The 20126-nt window shown below is 34.1% G+C and overlaps 1 protein-coding gene across 1 annotated transcript in view; it reads right to left on the bottom strand.

Moving 5' to 3' along the window:
- The window catches only part of dtn (transmembrane protein 132C dtn), a 108634-nt gene extending 93552 nt beyond the window's left edge, over positions 1-15082 (bottom strand). Inside the window, exon 1 of the mRNA XM_018516321.1 lies at positions 14223-15082. Coding sequence (XP_018371823.1) covers positions 14223-14328 — 106 coding nt within the window. The 5' untranslated portion in view covers positions 14329-15082. The remainder of the gene's footprint in view (positions 1-14222) is intronic.
- Positions 15083-20126: the final 5044 nt, after the last annotated feature.

Genomic DNA, 20126 nt, shown 5'->3' with positions numbered 1-20126 from the left:
CACCTTAATTAATTCATCTCCGCAGCTTTAATTTTAAATAATAAACAACAAAAATCGAAAGTTTTTAGTAAACTTTGGAATTTAATTCGTATATTCATATTTTTAAACTTTTTGTTATTATTGTATATGTATAATTGCATAATTGAATTTTCATTATCAAATTTCCGTTATATGTATCTTACTCAGTCAACTTTTATCATTTCTAATGAATTTAGTTTAAGTTATACAAATAACTAAATAATTTTTGTTACATATTTAATTTCACATAAATATTTTCTAACAAATTCTTAACTGGAAGTTATTTATATCATTATTTATCCTATTAAAAACTAAAAAACTGTGATAGTAGATTAATAGAACAACGAAATGTTCACTGAGAAAATATAATAATTGAAGATCGCAAAAAGTTTCTAGTTTGAGAAAATACACGATACACTCAGCGCATTCTGTATATGCAATGCACGAATTTTACAGATATTAAAGAAACACGAGCTCGAGGCTAATACATTTACGGGAATTAAAAATACGCTTGGATCTTACAGTGTAGGAAACAACGAAGAGAAGCAACGTCCTAGTTGCTACGTTGCGTTTCGCGATAGCGAAATTAGGAGGATGAAAAAATTGTGGAGTATTTTAAAAGAGACATGTAAATTAAAAGAGATACTTAAGAGTGTCTTTGCTGCTTTTAAAAATATATAAATATATCGTTAAGAATAAAATCGCACAATTTGGAAGTCTCTAATGGAAAATATTTGAAAATCAGAAGACGTTATTCTTAACAATATTTCTTCAAAAGTAACAAACATTTATTCTGCAATGAATTTCTATGCAACAGTAAATAAATTTTCAAAAAAAAACAGACAGAAATACAATTACGGACGATTTTACAAAAGTAATTTTAAGACTATCCTAACGACAATTAAGAAAATTAAATACTTCAATATTTTGAAATTATATTGACTCTATATGAAATTGCTATACTTGGTTTGAAAATGTTTTAAACATCTCCGTTCAATGTTGTAAATGTCAAGATTATTGCAATCTGCAATAATCTGCTTTCGTAGCTTTCAAAGAAACTTATCAACAATGACGACCGCGTAATTCAATTGATATGTTGACATCAAGCAAATTTTAATTATTGTCACCTGTCACGGTATATCCTTGACGAGCTTACAGAAATTGTCGGTGGAAGTTTATTCGAGAATTCGCGTACGCTGCAGAGAACGCCAACTGGAAACTATTTTGAAATTATTTTCACGCTTCACGGTTCGCTCGCGCTAAAAGCCGGCTTTTGAGTTCTAAAGAGACTTGCGTTCTCTACTTTAACCCAACTAATAGACAGAAACATGCGCGCAATTGGCTTCAAAGCTGAAATAGATGAAATCCCGATCATTCTCTAGCACACGAAGGTTTCGTGCTCTTATCACGAAATACTGACGGCACAATGATGATCCGATCGTAAACTTTGCTTTGTACAGGTGAAAGTTGACGCATCTTATCAAAGAGATAAGCGCAACAAAGATAGCGGTGTAACGCCTTATGCCCTCTGGATTGTAGTAGTACCTTAATACATCTTGACAGTCATTGAAGGCAGTGGTGCACAAGTGAAATAAGAGTGTCGTGTACCTTCCTTCGAGAGTAGATCTTTGTTAAACTTTAAGTAACGGAGAGCCTGGTGAATTTTATTTGACACCTGATGAATGTGCCCGTGCCACGGAAGGGTAATGAGAATTCCGGGATCGCACAGGTATGGAAGTCAAGTATGAAATATCCTCGGTACGAATAATGAAATAACCGACGCGCTGTATTAGTGATGTACGTTAGCGCTACAATGCGACATCTTCCAAAATATACGGGACAAAGCTGAATAATCGTCGGATATAAGATTAATCATCTGTAGCGTAATATATTTAAATGACATCCAGGGTGCAATATTCCTAATTACGCAGCCTCATCGATAACAGATTAATCTTGCTGTATAAATTATCATTGATTTGCGTTGCAACCAAAATTTTGAAATTTTTATTCGAAAAACCGTTTAAATCGAATATTAATTTTCGTTTGTACGGTATAATAATGCACAATATTACAAGGTTATATAGGATTATGCAGATTCCTCTCCAAACCTTTTTCTTAATTAACTTGTAAGATATATATCTATTAAAAGATATATATATATAACTGTGTCTTTCGTCTTAAAATAAACAATGCCTTTGATGATAAAATATTACTTTTAAACTTTTTAAAATAATATTTAATTAATGTAATGTATTTTTTTTTGCAATAACATTTCTATCTAAAAATTTTTCTAACACATACTGAGAGAAATTATTTTGTTATAGGAACAAATTAAGGGGAAACAAATGTGAGATTTGTTAAGAAAACGATTGATTAGTTACTATTGCAAATTAATTATTTCTGATTCGTTAACTTAACGAATAACTAACAATGTCGCTAGCGGAAATAAAAGGCGCGCTCATCTATATAATATATATAAAAGTCGTAGACGATCTTAAGGTCGCAAATCGTAAGAAACTGATCAATTCTCAAGTCGAGTATTCTCCTTATACTTGACTGTGATTAGTCTACAGTTTCCTACGATTTAAAACCCCACGATCGTCTACGATTTCTATGTAGATGAGCCAATCTATATCTAAAAGATAGGTTAGATCCTATATGTATATTAATTTGCTTCTATTACTAATAGTTGGTTGATATAGCAAACTATAGCAGCAATCACAACAAAACAATTTATTGTCATATATGTATTTACAAATCACTTATTAAAGATACTGATGGCTTGTTAAATTAACAAAATCCTTTCTCTCAGTGTACTCTAGCTGTTATATGTACAACAGCTTTAGAACCATAACGTATGACTTATATGTCATACATGACGTCATACGGATGTATTAACTAATGCATATTACATTATCGGACAATGTTATTTACATACACAAATTGACTGCATCATTCGTATCGATGGAATAACGAAAAGAGTATGGGCAGGATAGAGACGTCATTCCCCGATATAGCCTGTGAAGTATAAATTAAACGAGATGCATCAAATAGTAGCATTGTTATAGCTTGCACATATATATGATGTCCCTTTGAGAACACGATTCCTCGAATATTTTGTTGTTTGAGTTTAATGTGGAATGGAATATCATATATATAACACAAAGCTCTTTTAACTCAATTTGTTTGCGAATTATCGACTACTCCGTAGTGAAATGCCGGAAAAGAGTATAAATTAAATTTGAAAACATAGTTTTCTTTCAAAACATTTTATTCTCAAGTATTATATTATTTATAAATTTACTCGATAAAATCAGAATTAATAAATACGATAAATAGATTTGCTTAATATCGTCGTAATATTTTGTAATATATGATTATTGTTTCTTCATAATACCTAACAATTCTATAATAATTACTAAATTTATCACCGACACAAAACATTCTAATATTATATATTTATTTCAAGATTACGATTGCTTTCAATTATAAAAGTTATATGGGAAACAAACGAATACTACTATTTTAATAATAACTCGTGTATACAATATGCAATATCTATAATCTATAATATGACAAAAATAAAGGCAAGAAAACTGTGAATTTAAAATCATGGACTGCGTATACGCGTAAACACGAGGAATGGCTACCCCGTCGCGGCAACGATGATGTATGATTCGCTATAATCTATATACTATATCGAGTTGGCATGAATGGGAATTAATCTGACGATTTAACACGAGGAAATAAAGACTATACAATGACGATTATAGGTCGAAATAAAGCGATTTCTCAGAAACGCGATATTTCTTGGCGTTGAGATGCGACGCGGCGCCGTCTCTCACACAAGTCTCGGCTTATCATGCAGAAATGTAACACGACTACGAACGATGTGACATACGCAGCCTCCGTCGCTTATCCGTTTTCAAGTGATGAGAATGAACTTGAATGATTCCCGCAAGCGAGAGAATGCGAAAGACGCGTGGGATATCGCATTGTATCTCTTTGTAAAATCTAACTCGCAAAGCATTCCTCGATTTCCTCGTAATTTCTGCGGGATTATTGTATGTAGACAGACGGAAGATTGGCTGAGCGTAATGTTTTCTTTGTTACGACAATCGATAAAATGTATTGGAAAAATTATGTCGGATTGTATTTTCTCGCACAAATACGTTCTCGTCGATTTACACTCGATGTGCTCCATATATGGCACGCTAAATTAACACTTTGACCGCCCTTCGGAAAAACCGAAGGCAAGTTCATATTTTTGCATCCTATTGTACAGAGCACTCTCCCATTTGAAAAGTGACACGAGTGAAAAGTATGAAATTCATAGAGAGGAAACTATAAAAACGCGAAACGCAATTATCAATTTCTATTATTCGGCATATATACTCGTATGCTTATTTTTTAACGTTGTGTTTATATTTATCTTGTATCACTTTCTAAGTATTACATAAAAATTTAAGTATATATACCGATCTAAAAATAATTTCAAGCATGATAAGCAATGTTACAAAAAGTTTTTTTCACATTCTAACCACCAGTTTGAGCGTCCTACATAATCGTTTTGATAGTCCAATAAAATTATTTTTAGATACCACAGAAAAATTGTTTGTTAACTATTATGCCCAATTATATTGCACCCTTGGATATTTTTACAAAATTAAAGTAATTATTATATGTATAACGCATATATACAATATATTAATCAATATTATTCATAAAAAATTAAATCAACCGATGCGACGCGATGCAATATTAGATCGGCAATATCTCCCGAAAGAATTAAATCACTTGCCACCGAGACAGGATACGGAGCGACCGTGAACACGTAACGGGCATTACCCGGTGTCATTCACAAGGTGTCGTTCTACGAGAGAAAGCGACAGAGAGAACCGTGCGCGATGGACGATCGCACTTCCCAGCCAGAAACTAACGTGCGTGCGTGTATTTCAATCAATCAGCACAAAAAAAAACCCCGCAACCCCGTCGTGTTGTGAAATGAATGCGCGTGTCCGACAAAACCTATCATCGAAAGCTATATCTCATCGAGACCGCCGATGTAACAGAAACGGCGATCTATATCTATCGATACAGTCATCGTCATTCAGTCTTCCCCTACATAAACGCTCGTGAGTTATTACGTCACATCCTCAATTTACGAAAGAAGAGAACGTTTTACGTTTCATGTAAGTGCAAAGCATATCTACAAAATTTTTGTTAACTTTAACTTCTTTAACTCTAGAGCAGCGTTTCTCCGCGTCACGTCACCGTAGAAAATGATAATATATTTATATATTGGCATATTCTGAAAAAAATAGAGAGCATTTGAAAGCGTTTAGTGGAGAGCTAGGTAAGAAAACTGACATTATCTTTGTATTAGCTACATCGACAGTCTCTAACACAATAAGTATAATTTCAATTTGTCTTCTATAATAATTATAAAATACAGTGTAGAATTTCAGGGCTAATTGAAAAGGCTTACATCGATATAACTTACATTGTATTCATCTTTCCGCATTATCTAAGTATTATTTAAGTATTAGTACAATAGTGCTCCAGAAATTCTCCATAAAAAAAAATGGCCAAATTTATTCCGTAAGATATAACTTGACATTAAAATTAAGCATAGTACTCCAGTAATACACAAAAACAGTTGACATAAAACGTTACCAATACGTGTATCTGTTATATGGATATAAAAAACCTTAATTAAACCATATATAACACATCATCAACATATATATATTATAATACTAAATCGTATTAGGTCAATCATAAAATCTAGACATATCGCGAGTATTAAAAAGTCTCATTCCTTGGCAAGTTATAGAGTTACTAATATTTCGCGTATTATAACAGTAACATTAGACATGATGGTTTTATTTGGATTACAAAACACTGTTGAAACTCGATGAAGCGAGGTTTTCAATAACTCTTCATATTTCCCCCGGGGATGCCGCGTGTGAATACGAGAGATAGCTGACAATGAAAGTCGGAGATATTACACGAGGGATGGGGTGGAATTAATTTAACACTGTAACAACCGTGAGTTTAAAATCCCAGTGGCCTCAAATGGTTCGTCAAAGATCGTTCAGAATTGTGAATTCGATGAAATGCTGTAACTTTTTCATCACAGAAAAAAATTATTTTACACAGTTAACATAATCTGATACATCTCAAAAATATTCGGGTAACAACGAAATTAATAAAACTCAAAAAGAAAGCTGACTGTGTATAAAAGCTTATGTCTAATAATAAAATAAAGCATGGTAGGTATAGCCGGTAACTGATTTTGAAAACCGCAGATATATTACACGCGGAGAACAAAGGATTAATTTAATTTCATTAATTCTAAAATTGAACGTCAGAAATACACAAATTAATTAAATTCAGCGCTTTTACTATACCTAAAAGTGCTTTTACTATACTGACTTCCAAACAGTATAACTCCCTATTCAAATAGTATAGTCCATTCACGCAAGATATCTTGAAGAATGAAAACAGATTCCGCGAGAAATTATTTTATTTTTATATTTGTATACACGATGAGAACGTTTATATTATATATATATTTTTTCAACATTGTATAAAAACAGAGGGTAAGCAAAGACTCATCTTACATTGTTAAATTTTATAGGGTCAAATTAACTCAATGTGAGTCGCCACTGCTCCTACTCAATAATATCATTATTTTTTACTAAAACAATGGTTATATTTGACACTATACAGTATCAATTTAACATTATATAGTGTCAAATTTAATTATCATTTTAGTAAAAAATAACGATATATTTAGTAGGAGCAGTGGCGACTCACATTGAGTTAATTTGATCCTATAAAATTTAACAGTGTAGCTAACATTTTTCTTTTCTTTTACATAAAAATTCCAAACTTTAAAACTCAATTGCGATGAAAAATATTATCCTGTTACATTGCGCTATTCTACAAATTACATTACTAACATTTCCAGTGATATGGAAAATATCAATATGATGGTTTTATTTTCTTGCAGAAATCTGCAGAAAATAGATAATTTTCCTATTGGTCTCTTTCTCTTTTTCTCTATCTAAAATATAAGAGAAAATGCGGTAGCCGACTGCGTGAATTGAGGATACAGAAACAGAAGAAGACACGAAACGAAGACTGATATTATATATGTGCCAAACGAGATAGAGAAGGAGGAGTATACAAAAAGGTGTAACTTGTCGGGAGCCAACCTTCCTCCAGAGAGAGAGAGAGAGAGAGAGAGAGAGAGGAAAAGAGAGAAAGATAGAGAGAGAAAACATGGGATCGTCCGAAGAACACAACAGGAATAAGGGGCGAGGAACGGAAAAGGAACAAAGAAAACTTCTCTCTGATCCCTCTCCTGCACGTCACCGAGAATGCCAGCCATCTGGCATCATGCCGTGATTCCCTGCGACGACTATGAATGCCTGCCGGACTGTACACAGTGGAATGGCGCCTGCCATTCGAAACTCTATTCTATGAAGTGTCCCTCTCTGCTGCACCATCATTTTTCCCATATACGCATCATTGGCGTATTAAATCGTGAATGTTACCATCAATGAAGTGTCGCAGTCAAGTATGACACAATATTTTTTTACCCGCTATGGATGTCACGTTTCTTAAACCTTTCTTTAAAAATGTTTATATATTGTTATCGCACTCTAAATTTTTGGGAGTGAAATTTTACTTCCAAAGAGTAATAGTTGTGCCAGTCCGACAGGAGTGAAATTTTCACTCTTAGAGAGTGAAGAATCACTCCAAATGGGAATCAATTTTCAATCTATGTGTGGAGAGTGAATAATTTCACTCTCCGAAGGGAGAAACTAAAATTTCACTCTGATGAATGTTAAGTTTAGCCTCTCTACATCTAATCTAAAAATTATTAAGCTCTTTCGACGTATTTTTGCACAAAACGAACGAATATGGCAAAAAGAAAAAAAGCGTCGCTCTATCTCGTGCAGCAAGATACTAATCATTAACGTTGACTTTTTAGGTTAGATTAAGAAATTTAATCCTGAAGAAATGAAGTGAAGTTCACTCCTTGCTGGACTGGCGCAATTATCACTTTTCTTAGAGTGAAATTTTACTCCCAAAAGAGTGTGTATTTGGATTTTCCAACTTGTTAAGAGTTAATATAATTGTCTCATTTACTCAGGTTAAGATATTTTTTATTCAATATATTATATACCGCGGAAAATTCGTGTCGTTTTTTCAAGAGATGTTTATAGAGGAAAAAACGACACGAATTTTCCGCGGCAGCTAATATATTGAATATTTTAATATTTATATGTAAATATTAATAACATGGCTTTTGCTTTATATTTTAAATACACATACATACACACATTTCAAAGTATAATTTAAAGAAATGTTTTTAATAATAAAATACATGTTTGTAATAATCATACAAAAAAATCAAATAAAGCAATTGAGAAACACTGCTCTAAGCAAAGGATGAAACGATCAATATGATAATAAATAGCGTACTCGTAAAGGATAGCAGTAAGATAAGTCAAGGATTTTAACGAGGAAATTGCTCGCTACTTCCATACAATCAAAAGCAATACAGTTTTCCTCTGTCAATCTTTTCATTATTCAAACTTTCTCTCGATTATTATATCATAACGTTTTGCTGATACAAGGATATTATTATATGTATATAATGCGCGAGTATTTGTTCCAAAATACGAATACAATAATTTCTTTTAAATCACTTAAGTCCAAAATTGTTCCCCGCACTAACAAAACAAAAATATCACATAACGTTGGATCAATATATCAGCCTTTAATATGTGAAAAAGAATTCTTAATACATATGCATGCTGCCTATGCAATTCTCTAAGACATCGTTTCGCCGTCTCGATACGAAAAATATCCATGCTCAAGACACGATAAATCTAAAATTTTTCGTCTGGAAAGCGTTCTAGATTTATGAACTCTTAAAATATTTCCATATTTCGTTAAAGCAAGAAAGAATTGTATGCTTAAAATATTATAATATTAAAATCGATGATATTCAAAATATTCAAAGGACGTGTCTTTCATTTGTATCATATATGTTTAATAAAATTTGAACTTTTTATTTATTAAATTCAAAACTGTGGTTGCAGTTATATATATAAAAATTTATAATATCTTAACATTTGTCAATTATGTCAGTAATCAGCATATATATATATATATATTTTTTACACACGTAAACGGCATAACGGATTGTATTAATTCACAAAATTTAAAAAGTTGTATAACTCATTCTTTTTCGTGACATAATTGGAAACAGCGTAACTATCTTTCAAAAATAAAAAAAAACTGTAAAAAAATATATTAATTTATCCAAATGTGTACATATGCACGTAAAATAAATCATCTTCAAAAGTTTTTCAGTTTCTTGTATCATCTGATTCCGACGAACAAAGTATCGGAAATATATTTGCCCATTCACTTTTCACGATGACGACTATATAAATTATGCATGAGTTGAGCCTATGGCGAAAAGTGAAGTTTTTTCGCGTGCATATCCAGAGCAAAATCTGTTGATAGCATCGATATTAGAGAACATATATTTTTTATTGCTCTTTACCATATACATTGCTCTTTATAACTAAAACACAATACTTAAAAATTATTGTATACAATTAACGAATCTAATTTTACAATGCGTTTGGTTGAAAGTGAGTTACACGAGCGAGAATGTCTCTCGTTAATATCCACATTACAATCATCTCATTATTAAGAAAAGAAATATGATGGAGTAAAGGAAACTTTTCCACATAATCATTAAAAAAAAGATTACAATCTCCATGGAGTAATTATCCAGTTATTGGTATAACTACTTCACTTCCTAGGTAATATAATATAGCTTTCTTGTTACAGGTTATATCTCTGTTTAATAATTGCTATAATTTTTATTTTCACTTACTATCATATGTATACATATATAATGTACTCACAAACGTTTATTTTTGCATTTTTACATTAGCAAATATAACATATACCAGGTGTATATTTTTCGGTATTCATTTTAATCTCAACAGATAAACATTTTGAAAATACTCAATTTTACAAAAAAACATTCCATATAAAACTTGTATGGATAGATGGCGACGTCTATCTATTTGGAATGTTTTTTGGTAAAATTGCATATTTTCGAAATATTTGTTGTTAAGATTAAAATCGATCATCCTGTGTGTGTGTGTGTGTAGAGGAAAGCCTCCTATTACGAGATAGGCGCCTAATATGAGATAACGGCGTTTCTGCTAAACTAATAAAAAAATATTGGTTCCACCATGAATGAATTGCTCTTGGATTGAAGACTATTTAGTAGAAAATTCATTATTAGATCATGCCTGCAGTCATCGTAAAATAAGATTTTAGAAATTGGATGTCTTCAAGTTTCATTGAGATCAGCATTTAAACCTTGTTTATTATTTAATAAATAAATATTTGGCAATAAATTCTTCATGTAGTGATAGAGTAAGGTCGTACTAATAGAAAAATACAGGATATGTTGAATTGTTTAATTACAGAAGTTAGATTTGATGATCGTAAAACCACAAGGCGTGGAAATCATAATAGAGATACCCAGGGTATTCCTAATATGAAATAACCAATGCTCCTATGTATAGTGAAAATCGTTGCTAAAGTATAAATGTTATTGTACAATAATAAAAAAGATAACTGGAATGAACGTCGAGTGCCTATGTCTGCGATGCTTGATTCCAACTATCTAGAAAACGAGTTTTGAGTATAATCTATCGCATGCTCATTTTTCACGCACGCTGGCTGCGTTTGTTTGTGTGTGTATTTTAGAAACTCTTGACAACATCGCCGCGGCTATCAAAATGTTAATTAATCGGCTGTAAAGAGTCTCAAACTTAAAACCGCACGGATCAAAGATCAGTAACGGAAATAAGATTCTTCTTTCGTCTGTTATCGTTTCCTGCCGTTCTCTTGAATGAAACGCGTTCAAGACAACGTTAGCGATACGACGCGATACGACGCGACGCCACATCATGCACTCACACCCTCGTCGTGTCGCACGTGCTGCATACGTAATGCACATCGACGCAACGAACAAAGCGAGACGCAAGTGCATATCGTCGAATCACGATGGATGGGACAACCAAGGGGTGCTAAGCTCTCTGTGCATATATGCTTTAGAAAGTATCTGAATTATTGATCCTACAAAAAAATTGCAAAGCCATCGATCCTATTTTATGTTACATGCCTGACGAACAGATTCGAAATAAACAGAGATAATAATAGCAAAGTAAATTAGGTCACGTGATATTCCCTCGTAGAATCCCCTCGCTATATTTTTCCTCTCAATAATTTAAAAAGATATTTAAGAAAGATATAATTTTTCATACTTTTTGAATATGCAGCAGATGGAAAGTTAAGACATATACATTAAATTTATGGTTGTAAAATCGATAATTTCCTTTGATTCCTATTTATTATTCCTACATCTTCAAACATTTCCAAATCTTCATCTATCAAATGACAAGATAGATAGTATAAATAGTTGTTTATCATTACAATAAAGATTTTACAAACAACGTCAACTGGTTTTTGGACTTGATTGGCTTTAAATCCTATTATTTTTTGATTCGCACGAGTCTATTACTTAAGGATCTTATATTATAAATAGTTGTGTATTGCTGTCAGTATTGCCCATCTTATTCGCGTAATATTATTCTAAATCTGCACTATTCCTATGACAATTCGTCGTTTACTATCTATTATAGACTTAATAAATAAAACGACTTTTTCTTATTAGGATCAAAGGACATATGATAAATAAGAAATGTGTTTTAGCATTTGTTAATTTTGCTGGGTCTATATCAGGCACATACGTATATAGATTTAGTTTTCATTCTTACTCTTCTTATACATATTATCTTTAAATTAAGCTCGAATTATCTTACTTTCACTCTTCCTCTATATACTTATTACGCGACTATTCATAAAAACGCATATGTAAGTATAAATAATGTGTGTATATGTATATATGTTATTCCTATGTGTGTTTATTCTTTGGAGCCTTTTATCAAAATCAAGAATTGACAAATAATGCATAAATGCAAGTGCAGAGTATCCATAAAGATCAAACTCTGTACTTAAAAAAGTGATCTTGCAGTTATAGCGAAAATTATCTAAGTACGAAAAATTAGTTAAAATAGATAAATTTCTAGCAAGTGTGTGTGTGTGTGTGTGTGTGTGTGTGTGTGTGTGTGTGTGTGTGTGTGTGTGTGTGTGTGTGTGTGTGTGTGTGTGTACTGCGATATTGGATATGTATTGCATCTAATCATATAGATCACAGAGAGCTAGAATTTAGATCTGTGCTATAAATTCTATGCGTATGATACATAATTTTCTATTAGGTACAAAAAACAGCGATAATTCTAACTGGAGCAGCAAAATATTCTTTTGCGTGTGATCTGGATTAAATCTGAATGACTGCGCGGATAGTCATCATTGCAGGTAAAAATGATGATATACGTAATTCTGTAGCCTGTCTACGCATAAACGAATACGCCGGCGCACAAAAAAAGAGTGTCTACAATGTCTACATCATCTCCGTTACAGTATTTTTTACGCTTATATATTATATCTTCCACAACGGAAAAATCTCGTTTAAAATTAAGATAATTAAAAATCGACATAATATCGAATAATGAGCAGAATTGAGTAAATTTCGTTATCACTGTTGTTGTCAATTTTCATTAAGTATGTCGTTAAATTTAGATATACAGGGTGTCTCGCAACTACCGCACTTTCCTCTTAAGAACATATTCTTGAGGTGAAACATAATTTTGAGATGAAAATCCTAATACAAAAATATCAAGGATACAATGGTTTAAAGATAGCGTGTAATTTGAAAACTATTACATAGCCTCGATATTTTTGTATTAGGATTTTCGTCTTAGAATGTTTAAAAGAATCCAAAAATAATAATAAAGGCTATAAAAGTAAAATGGTTTTTAACTTATAAGCATTTAAAGTTAGATTATAATTTAAAAAATTATTGTAGTCTCGACATTTTCGTATTAGAATTTTTGTCTCAAAATTACCTCAAGAATATGCCCTTAAAAGGAAATGCGATAGTTGCGAGACACCCTGTAGAGTTTAAATATAGATTTTAAAGTCGCTACCAAAAAAGTATATTGAAAAATCTTTTAATTACAAGAATATCAAAGCCAAAGGAAAAAAATAGTCCACAATTGTTACAATAAATGTACACGAACTTTCAACAATTTTATTCCAGTGAAAGCTTTGTTTCTTTTTTGTACCTTGATACTTTTTTTAAGGCGCCTCCAGACGGTATGATCAATGTATGGCAACATTAGCAAATATCATACGTATACGTGACATACATAATTATCCATATTGAATGTAGTCAATATTTAGTGAATGTGTGCAAAGTTGACGTATAGATAAGATCATCGTCTGGAGGCGCCCTTACATTAACAATATGATTATATTCTGTGATTAGTTGAAAACAAGATTGCAAAGCGCAAGAATGAAATTGTTAAAACGTTGCTGCAATCAAAATTTTATTTTTAAGTATAAAAATATATAAAATCAAATTTTTAATAAATTCACATTTAAGTGGATTATAATCTCAGCAATTTAATCGAGACAAATTGATCGTAATTTGCGAGAAACGACCAAGCAGAATTAATTCATGATATACTCTAAAATATTTATAATTCGCAAATGTTATAAATATCAAATCAATGACGTTTTATCATTTGTAAATGTAAACATACTTGAATTAGGACATATAAATTGTACCCTAACGATTCTGCGATACATTTCCACACCAGACACGTGTTTTAACGCTTGAAAATTGGATTGGAATAATAGCTATTTACGGAATTCCGCGTATTAAAATCTTGTATCATATTATCATTTACTTAAAAAATAAATATACCAGGCTAATGTCAAGAGATTATAGAATAACGTTAAAATAAAAAAAGGAAAATAGAAATAATACAAAGAAATAAAGGAAAATAATAAAGAAAAAACAGAGGGGGGGGGAGGGAGAGAGAGAGAGAGAGAGAGAGAGAGAGAGAAGGGGAGGAAGAAGGAAGATTTACTTCGTAGGCTCTCTCTTTTGGTGGGCAGAAAGAAAAACGGAGAAAAACGACGCGTATAAAACGAAATGGCGAGTAGTGTACAAGACTTACCGGCAATGGCGACGAATAGGAAGAATATCCACGTATCCATGAGTCTGCCGGTCGAGAGGAAGCCGCCACTGCCGCTGCTTCTAGCTGGGAAGCTTCGCCTGTCCATCACGCGCTGAGATGCATCGCTGATTTGACACTCGAGATTACACTCCTCTTTCCGATTCCGCGGCCAATACACACCAACCGATTCGCGCCGTATCGCGCGAATCACTGAAAAATCCTTGGAACGGAACGACGAGCGCGCGGGGGCGCGCGCGCGCGCGCGCGAGTCGTCTCTCACCCAACTTCACTCGAGTCTCAACGGAACGGAAATCTGTCCTGCCACGTTCCAGTGTCCTTCCTTCACATCGTATACTCGTACATTACAACGTTCTTGCACGCGACAGTTGGCACGAACGAAATGACAGGAACGGCGGCGACGCTCTCGGCGGTCGCGCGCACCGCCTCCTCGCGCGTGCCCACGACGTGCGCGTCTCACGCGTGCGTGGATACGAGTTTACGCACTCTACCTTCGTCGTGTGTACATATATATTAGATGTGTATGTACGTGTGTGTATACGTACGCGTTACGTCGAACGTGGTTGAACGTGGTCGAATGCGTCGTCCGCTGGATAACGTCTATACGTAGTACGTGTAGTACGCGTGCGAGGAGAGACGTCAAGTTGCACTACCGGCACTCGCAACGCGTGCCGAAGCGGGACAAACAAACGCTACGACGATGGAGACGACAAACGGCGTGTACTTGGTGATGACGTCTTGGCGAACGGCGAGATTACGCGCGCCAGACGAAAGAATGAGGAACGGAAACCAAAAAAGAAATTGAAAGTGAGAGAGAGAGAGAAAGAGAGAGAGAGAGGGGTGGGGGAGAGAGAGAGAAGGATAGAGAAAACGTGAGGCGAAGGAAACGACGTCCCTCAACGACGTGGAGCGCAGCGGCGTGCGTACGCGGACCGTCGTGCTCTCACCGCCGCGTTACCCGGAGTATTGACCGACTCTGCTCCTGCTTCAACACAGCGCGGCGCGGTGCGGTGCGGTGCGGTGCGGGTGAAGGAGAGGGGATGACCGAAGCGCGAACGTGGAGAAGAGAGTCAGCGGAGCGAAGAGGAGAAGAGAGGAGAGCGGAGCTGAACGAAGCTGAACGGAGCCAGCGGAGCAGGCCGCAGGCATGCTCCGTACTGTCGACTGCCTTGTAACTGGCCTTACGGGCTGCGCGCGCACCACGCAGGCGCGTACCTCAAATTTCGTACTTCTCCAGCGCGGCGGCTCCGACCTCCGCTAGTCCACTCCCCTCTGACCCGTCCCGGTCCCAGACTGTTCGTCCAGGCAGCTAGCCAGCCGGCCGGCGCGACGCGACGCGCAACGTTGAGAATTGAGAATCTGTTTATGTATTTTATGGCACGAATGTGTTTACACATGTATACCATACGTATTCGCGCGACCCATGCGAATTAAAATCGAAAACTGATCGCGGCTACGAGCTGCGAGAGTGTCATTAAACCACGCTTCGTCGGTGACAGCTCGCATCAGTCGCCGCCGCACTATTACATTGACACATACCTTATATCGACGTAAATGTTAATAGAAGTAGAGGTGTACTGTTCCCCCCTCTCTCTCTCTCTCTCTCTCTCTCTCTCTCTCTCTCTCTCTGCTCGAAACATTAAAAATTCCTCGTACTTTTATTCATAATACGATTTATTATTGTTAAACTATTTTATTAAACTAAAAAAATAAAACACCAAATCGATACTTTGATAAATACGTCAATTCAATCCATAAGAATTTTTATCTCTTTATCCCTTTCGGTGTCAACTGTAAATCTGTAGAATCATTTTTTATGAAATTCGACCTATTCACATGCATTTAAGTATTTTACTTAAATTTCTCTGTGTTTAAAATCCAAATGTACATGTATGCTGAAAGAGTATTAATATATGTATAATTGATAATATAATTAAAGTTACTTGGTCTGTATGATTTTAATATACGATATATAAATAACAATTAATAATGAAAGATATACGTTTATTCAGAAACGGCGGAAGACTTGCGTGTCAATATGAACGAAATTATACGCGAGCTACAATTTGTGTTTTATTCCTGAGCGTTGTTTTACAAAATTAATACGAGATTATGAAAAATGTATATTATGCTTCGATATTCCTGATTATTAATGAAAACACATAAAACTCGCTCGTTGATATTAAGCTGTGAAATATGGAGTACATCTATAGAGATAACGTTTCTGATATAAGCACAATTAATGTCGGAATAAAGTCAAGACGATGAACGCATTTAAATCCGCCGCATTCTTTCGGTTACCCGAGAGATGAAAACTTTTATCTCACTTGATATCACGATAAGCGTCAACAACGCCATATACCGACAATCTCGGCCATTGTTAAGAAAGAATTCTATGGACGGGAGGACGCGCGCGTTTACAGGGAGAGTATTAGACTTTTTGTTAACAATAAGGCATTTCCCCACGGCAACGCGGTTGCAAATCTCTCTCTCTCTCTCTCTCTCTCTCTCTCTCTCTCTCTCTCTCTCTCTCTCTCCTCTCACTCTATGGTAGTGACCCACTTTTTGCGCTTCTTTTTTATGCAAATGCACACAATTGCCCGAGATACATGTAAAAGCAGAAATGGAAAAATAATCGTCGGAAACGTGTAATACGTCAAGCTGGACATATTTTTCCAATATTCCATCTTGATATCTCGTCGACACAATATATGTCAGCTAGAAAGAAATCAAGGTGCGAGATGAAAAGAGATATAATTGGATGTAGTACGATTACTTTTAATATTAGTGACACAAAATAGTTGTCCTTATTTATCGCATCGCAGCTGATTCTCATCGTTATAAAGTTACTTCGATACCTATTTTAAACATGCGCATGCGAATTATAACCAATGCCACAATGAACGTCCGGAACGCTTTGACGATCAATATTTTGAGGATTCCGTATTTCTATAAGCGTTTCTCCTGACACGAATCTGCTTTCAGATTTGAAAGATATAGTAATCGTCGAGTGTCATTTAGCGTGACATTTAACCTCCGTTATATGTATACGTATATGTGTATATACATATACACACACACACACATATATATATATAAAAGAGGTTTTAAATGAAACATGATTCTTCGTGACAGTAAAATCAATCTCTGCGTCTTTCATGATTTCTATTTTTGTATTTATTCGTATAAATTATAATTTCTAGAAAACTCGATTATTTATAAATCTATACTTATAAAAATATATTTGCGACTCAATGGGAAGAAAACATTTCAATATACACGTATTATTCATTTATTTGTAGATTCAGATATTTTTTCATTTCTATTATTTTTTAATATCTCGACGTCGCGTCTCATCAAATAACCAAAGTTTGCCCTATTCTTCCACAAGATATTAATTAAACTATTAATTAAACATGACGAGACTATTCCTTAATTAGTGCCATACATTTAACTACTTCTCTCTGTCCTACGGAGCTGGTACGGAGTGGTTGCGCATAGACCGCTTCTATTTAATCTCCATTTCTCATCACATTATCACATCACATTCAGCAAAGCTAAGCACGAAGGTACACATTCACTCGAGAACGAGTGCAGGTAAGGGACTAGACATATTTGAACTGGCACAAGCAGTTTGCTGGACCGAGTGATATCAGCGAGGGAATTAATGCGTCATAAAGAGCTTGGAATTTGTAGTAATGTAAAAAGAGTCTCTGTTCTTAATACTCGTATGAATACATATGAATAAAAGCATAGGATATGTATGTTGAAAAAAAAAGAAATATGCAAATGTTTCTTATGATTACTTCCGCAAATCAATTTACAAAATTAGTTGGAAAAATTCGATTGTGTTTTTAAACTGAATCTTTTAATTAGAATAAAATAAAACTTGACGTATGTTGTATGTTCGACAATTTGATCAGCGTTTTCGAGATTGTCTTCCGATATCCGAAAAATAGATCAGATATGCTCGATACACCAAAATTGTCTATACTGAACGGAAAATTTTTCAGTTTGTTCTGATCAAATTTCATTCCAGTTTTTGCAGCATTTCTATATAGGTTACTTTTTCTTCCATTCTATTTTTCAATCTGCTGCGGAAAAAGAATCAATTGACTTGAGAACGCACAGTAACATAAAATAAATGAAACGCAAATATAAGAACTATAAAAAGAGAAAGAACAAGAGAGAAACAGATTAATGCTCCTGTGAGTAGTCATCACAGCCATATTGAACCGTGACGTCAGAAGCAAGAAACGACACGTTAATTTTTATTACGTGTCATTTATAAATAAAGACAATTTGAATAAACCAAGATGACGAGATTGCTTTAAAACATTTGTAAAAATGGACGAAAACTATGCTTATCTCTCCTCCCTGACAGTCAGTAAATAATTGTAAAAAGTAATAAAAGACACATAAAGTGCTTTTATTCAATGCGCATGCGTAGTTTATTTTCACTTACACGTACCTTTTATCACTTTTTACGATTATTTACGAATTATTTACTGACTGTCAGGGAGAATAAGTATAGTTGTCGTCCATTTTTACAAACGTTTTAAAGCAATCTCATCATTTTGTTTTATCCAAATTGTCTTTATTTATAAATGGCACGTAATAAAAATTAACTTGTCATTTTTCGCTTCTGACGTCATGATTCAATATGACTGTGGCGACTACTTTAACTACTTAGGAGCCTTAAGGTCGATATTCATTATAGGTAGTTCTTATTTGAGATCGTTTTAGATACGACCTTAAAATATCATAAATAGTCAATTACAAAGCCATATTAGCATCTTAAAATATTTTTAAGATGGTCTTGAAATAATAACGGATTACAAATACAGGTCTAAGAATCAACTCTTGTTTATTCTGTGTCAACTTACGTCCCTGAATGGAAAACACTACACTTTAGCATACCGCTGGAGCTTCGCTGCGACTAATTGCGATGGCAATGAATTGCGTTCGTATGTAGTTACCCTCGCACGTGACTTTCGAAAACGGTCGTGTGTTCAGTACCCTACACTTAGCGGGGTGCTTTTCTCTAATGACACGGTGGCGTTTATTAGCCAATTGTATAGGTACGCATATACACCGCAACGCTTGCTGCTCGTATCGCGGTCGAGTGGTATTTATCAGGTGTTCAGGTATTTATCAAACGATCAGCATTCTAAGCGTGTGCTAATCGTGCTTGAATTTTCACACGATGATAGGCATCGCGATACCAAATAGCAGAAAAATTATACATATAAATAATGTATTATTATAAATTGCAGTTATGTACATATACAGTGAGTGCAAAAAGTATTTGTACAGAAAAAATATTCTTTAAAAAACTTTATTTTTAAAAAGTAAATATTATACAGCGAGAAATGAGTCATCGAATTGATGCTGAATCAATATCGATACGACACCAATGATTTCAACACCAATTTGATGTCGATTCGACGTTTAATTGACGCTCATTTCTTGCTGGGTTAAGGGGAAAGTGGGCGAATTGTGCGCACCTAAGGGATATTTATTTTCGTGGGATGGTTTTCTAAGTTCAAAGCGATATAAGTATGGAAATAGAAACTATAAACATTCTCCTACCATTACGTATACTTATCTTGAACAGATTTTCATTCAATATAAGGTTGTATTTGGCAAAAAGGAAAAAACGGAAAAGCGAAAAAATTTCTCGCCCGTCGGGTAATTGTGCGCAAAACAAAAGTCGTAAGAAATGAATGAATTGTGGAATGTTGACATAGAAATCAGAACATACATTCATTATATTGCAATATAAATATATATTAAACATATTTTAAATGTATATTGTATATATTAAGAAAAAATACAAAACTAATATAACAATAATGCACATAGACTTTGGCAAAATAAAATGGC

This window comes from Trachymyrmex cornetzi, unplaced genomic scaffold (assembly GCF_001594075.2).
Source record: "Trachymyrmex cornetzi isolate Tcor2-1 unplaced genomic scaffold, Tcor1.1 scaffold627, whole genome shotgun sequence".
NCBI lineage: Eukaryota > Metazoa > Arthropoda > Insecta > Hymenoptera > Formicidae > Trachymyrmex > Trachymyrmex cornetzi.
The sequence above is the reverse complement of the archived record's forward strand: the minus strand, read 5'-3'. Positions and strand labels throughout refer to the sequence as shown.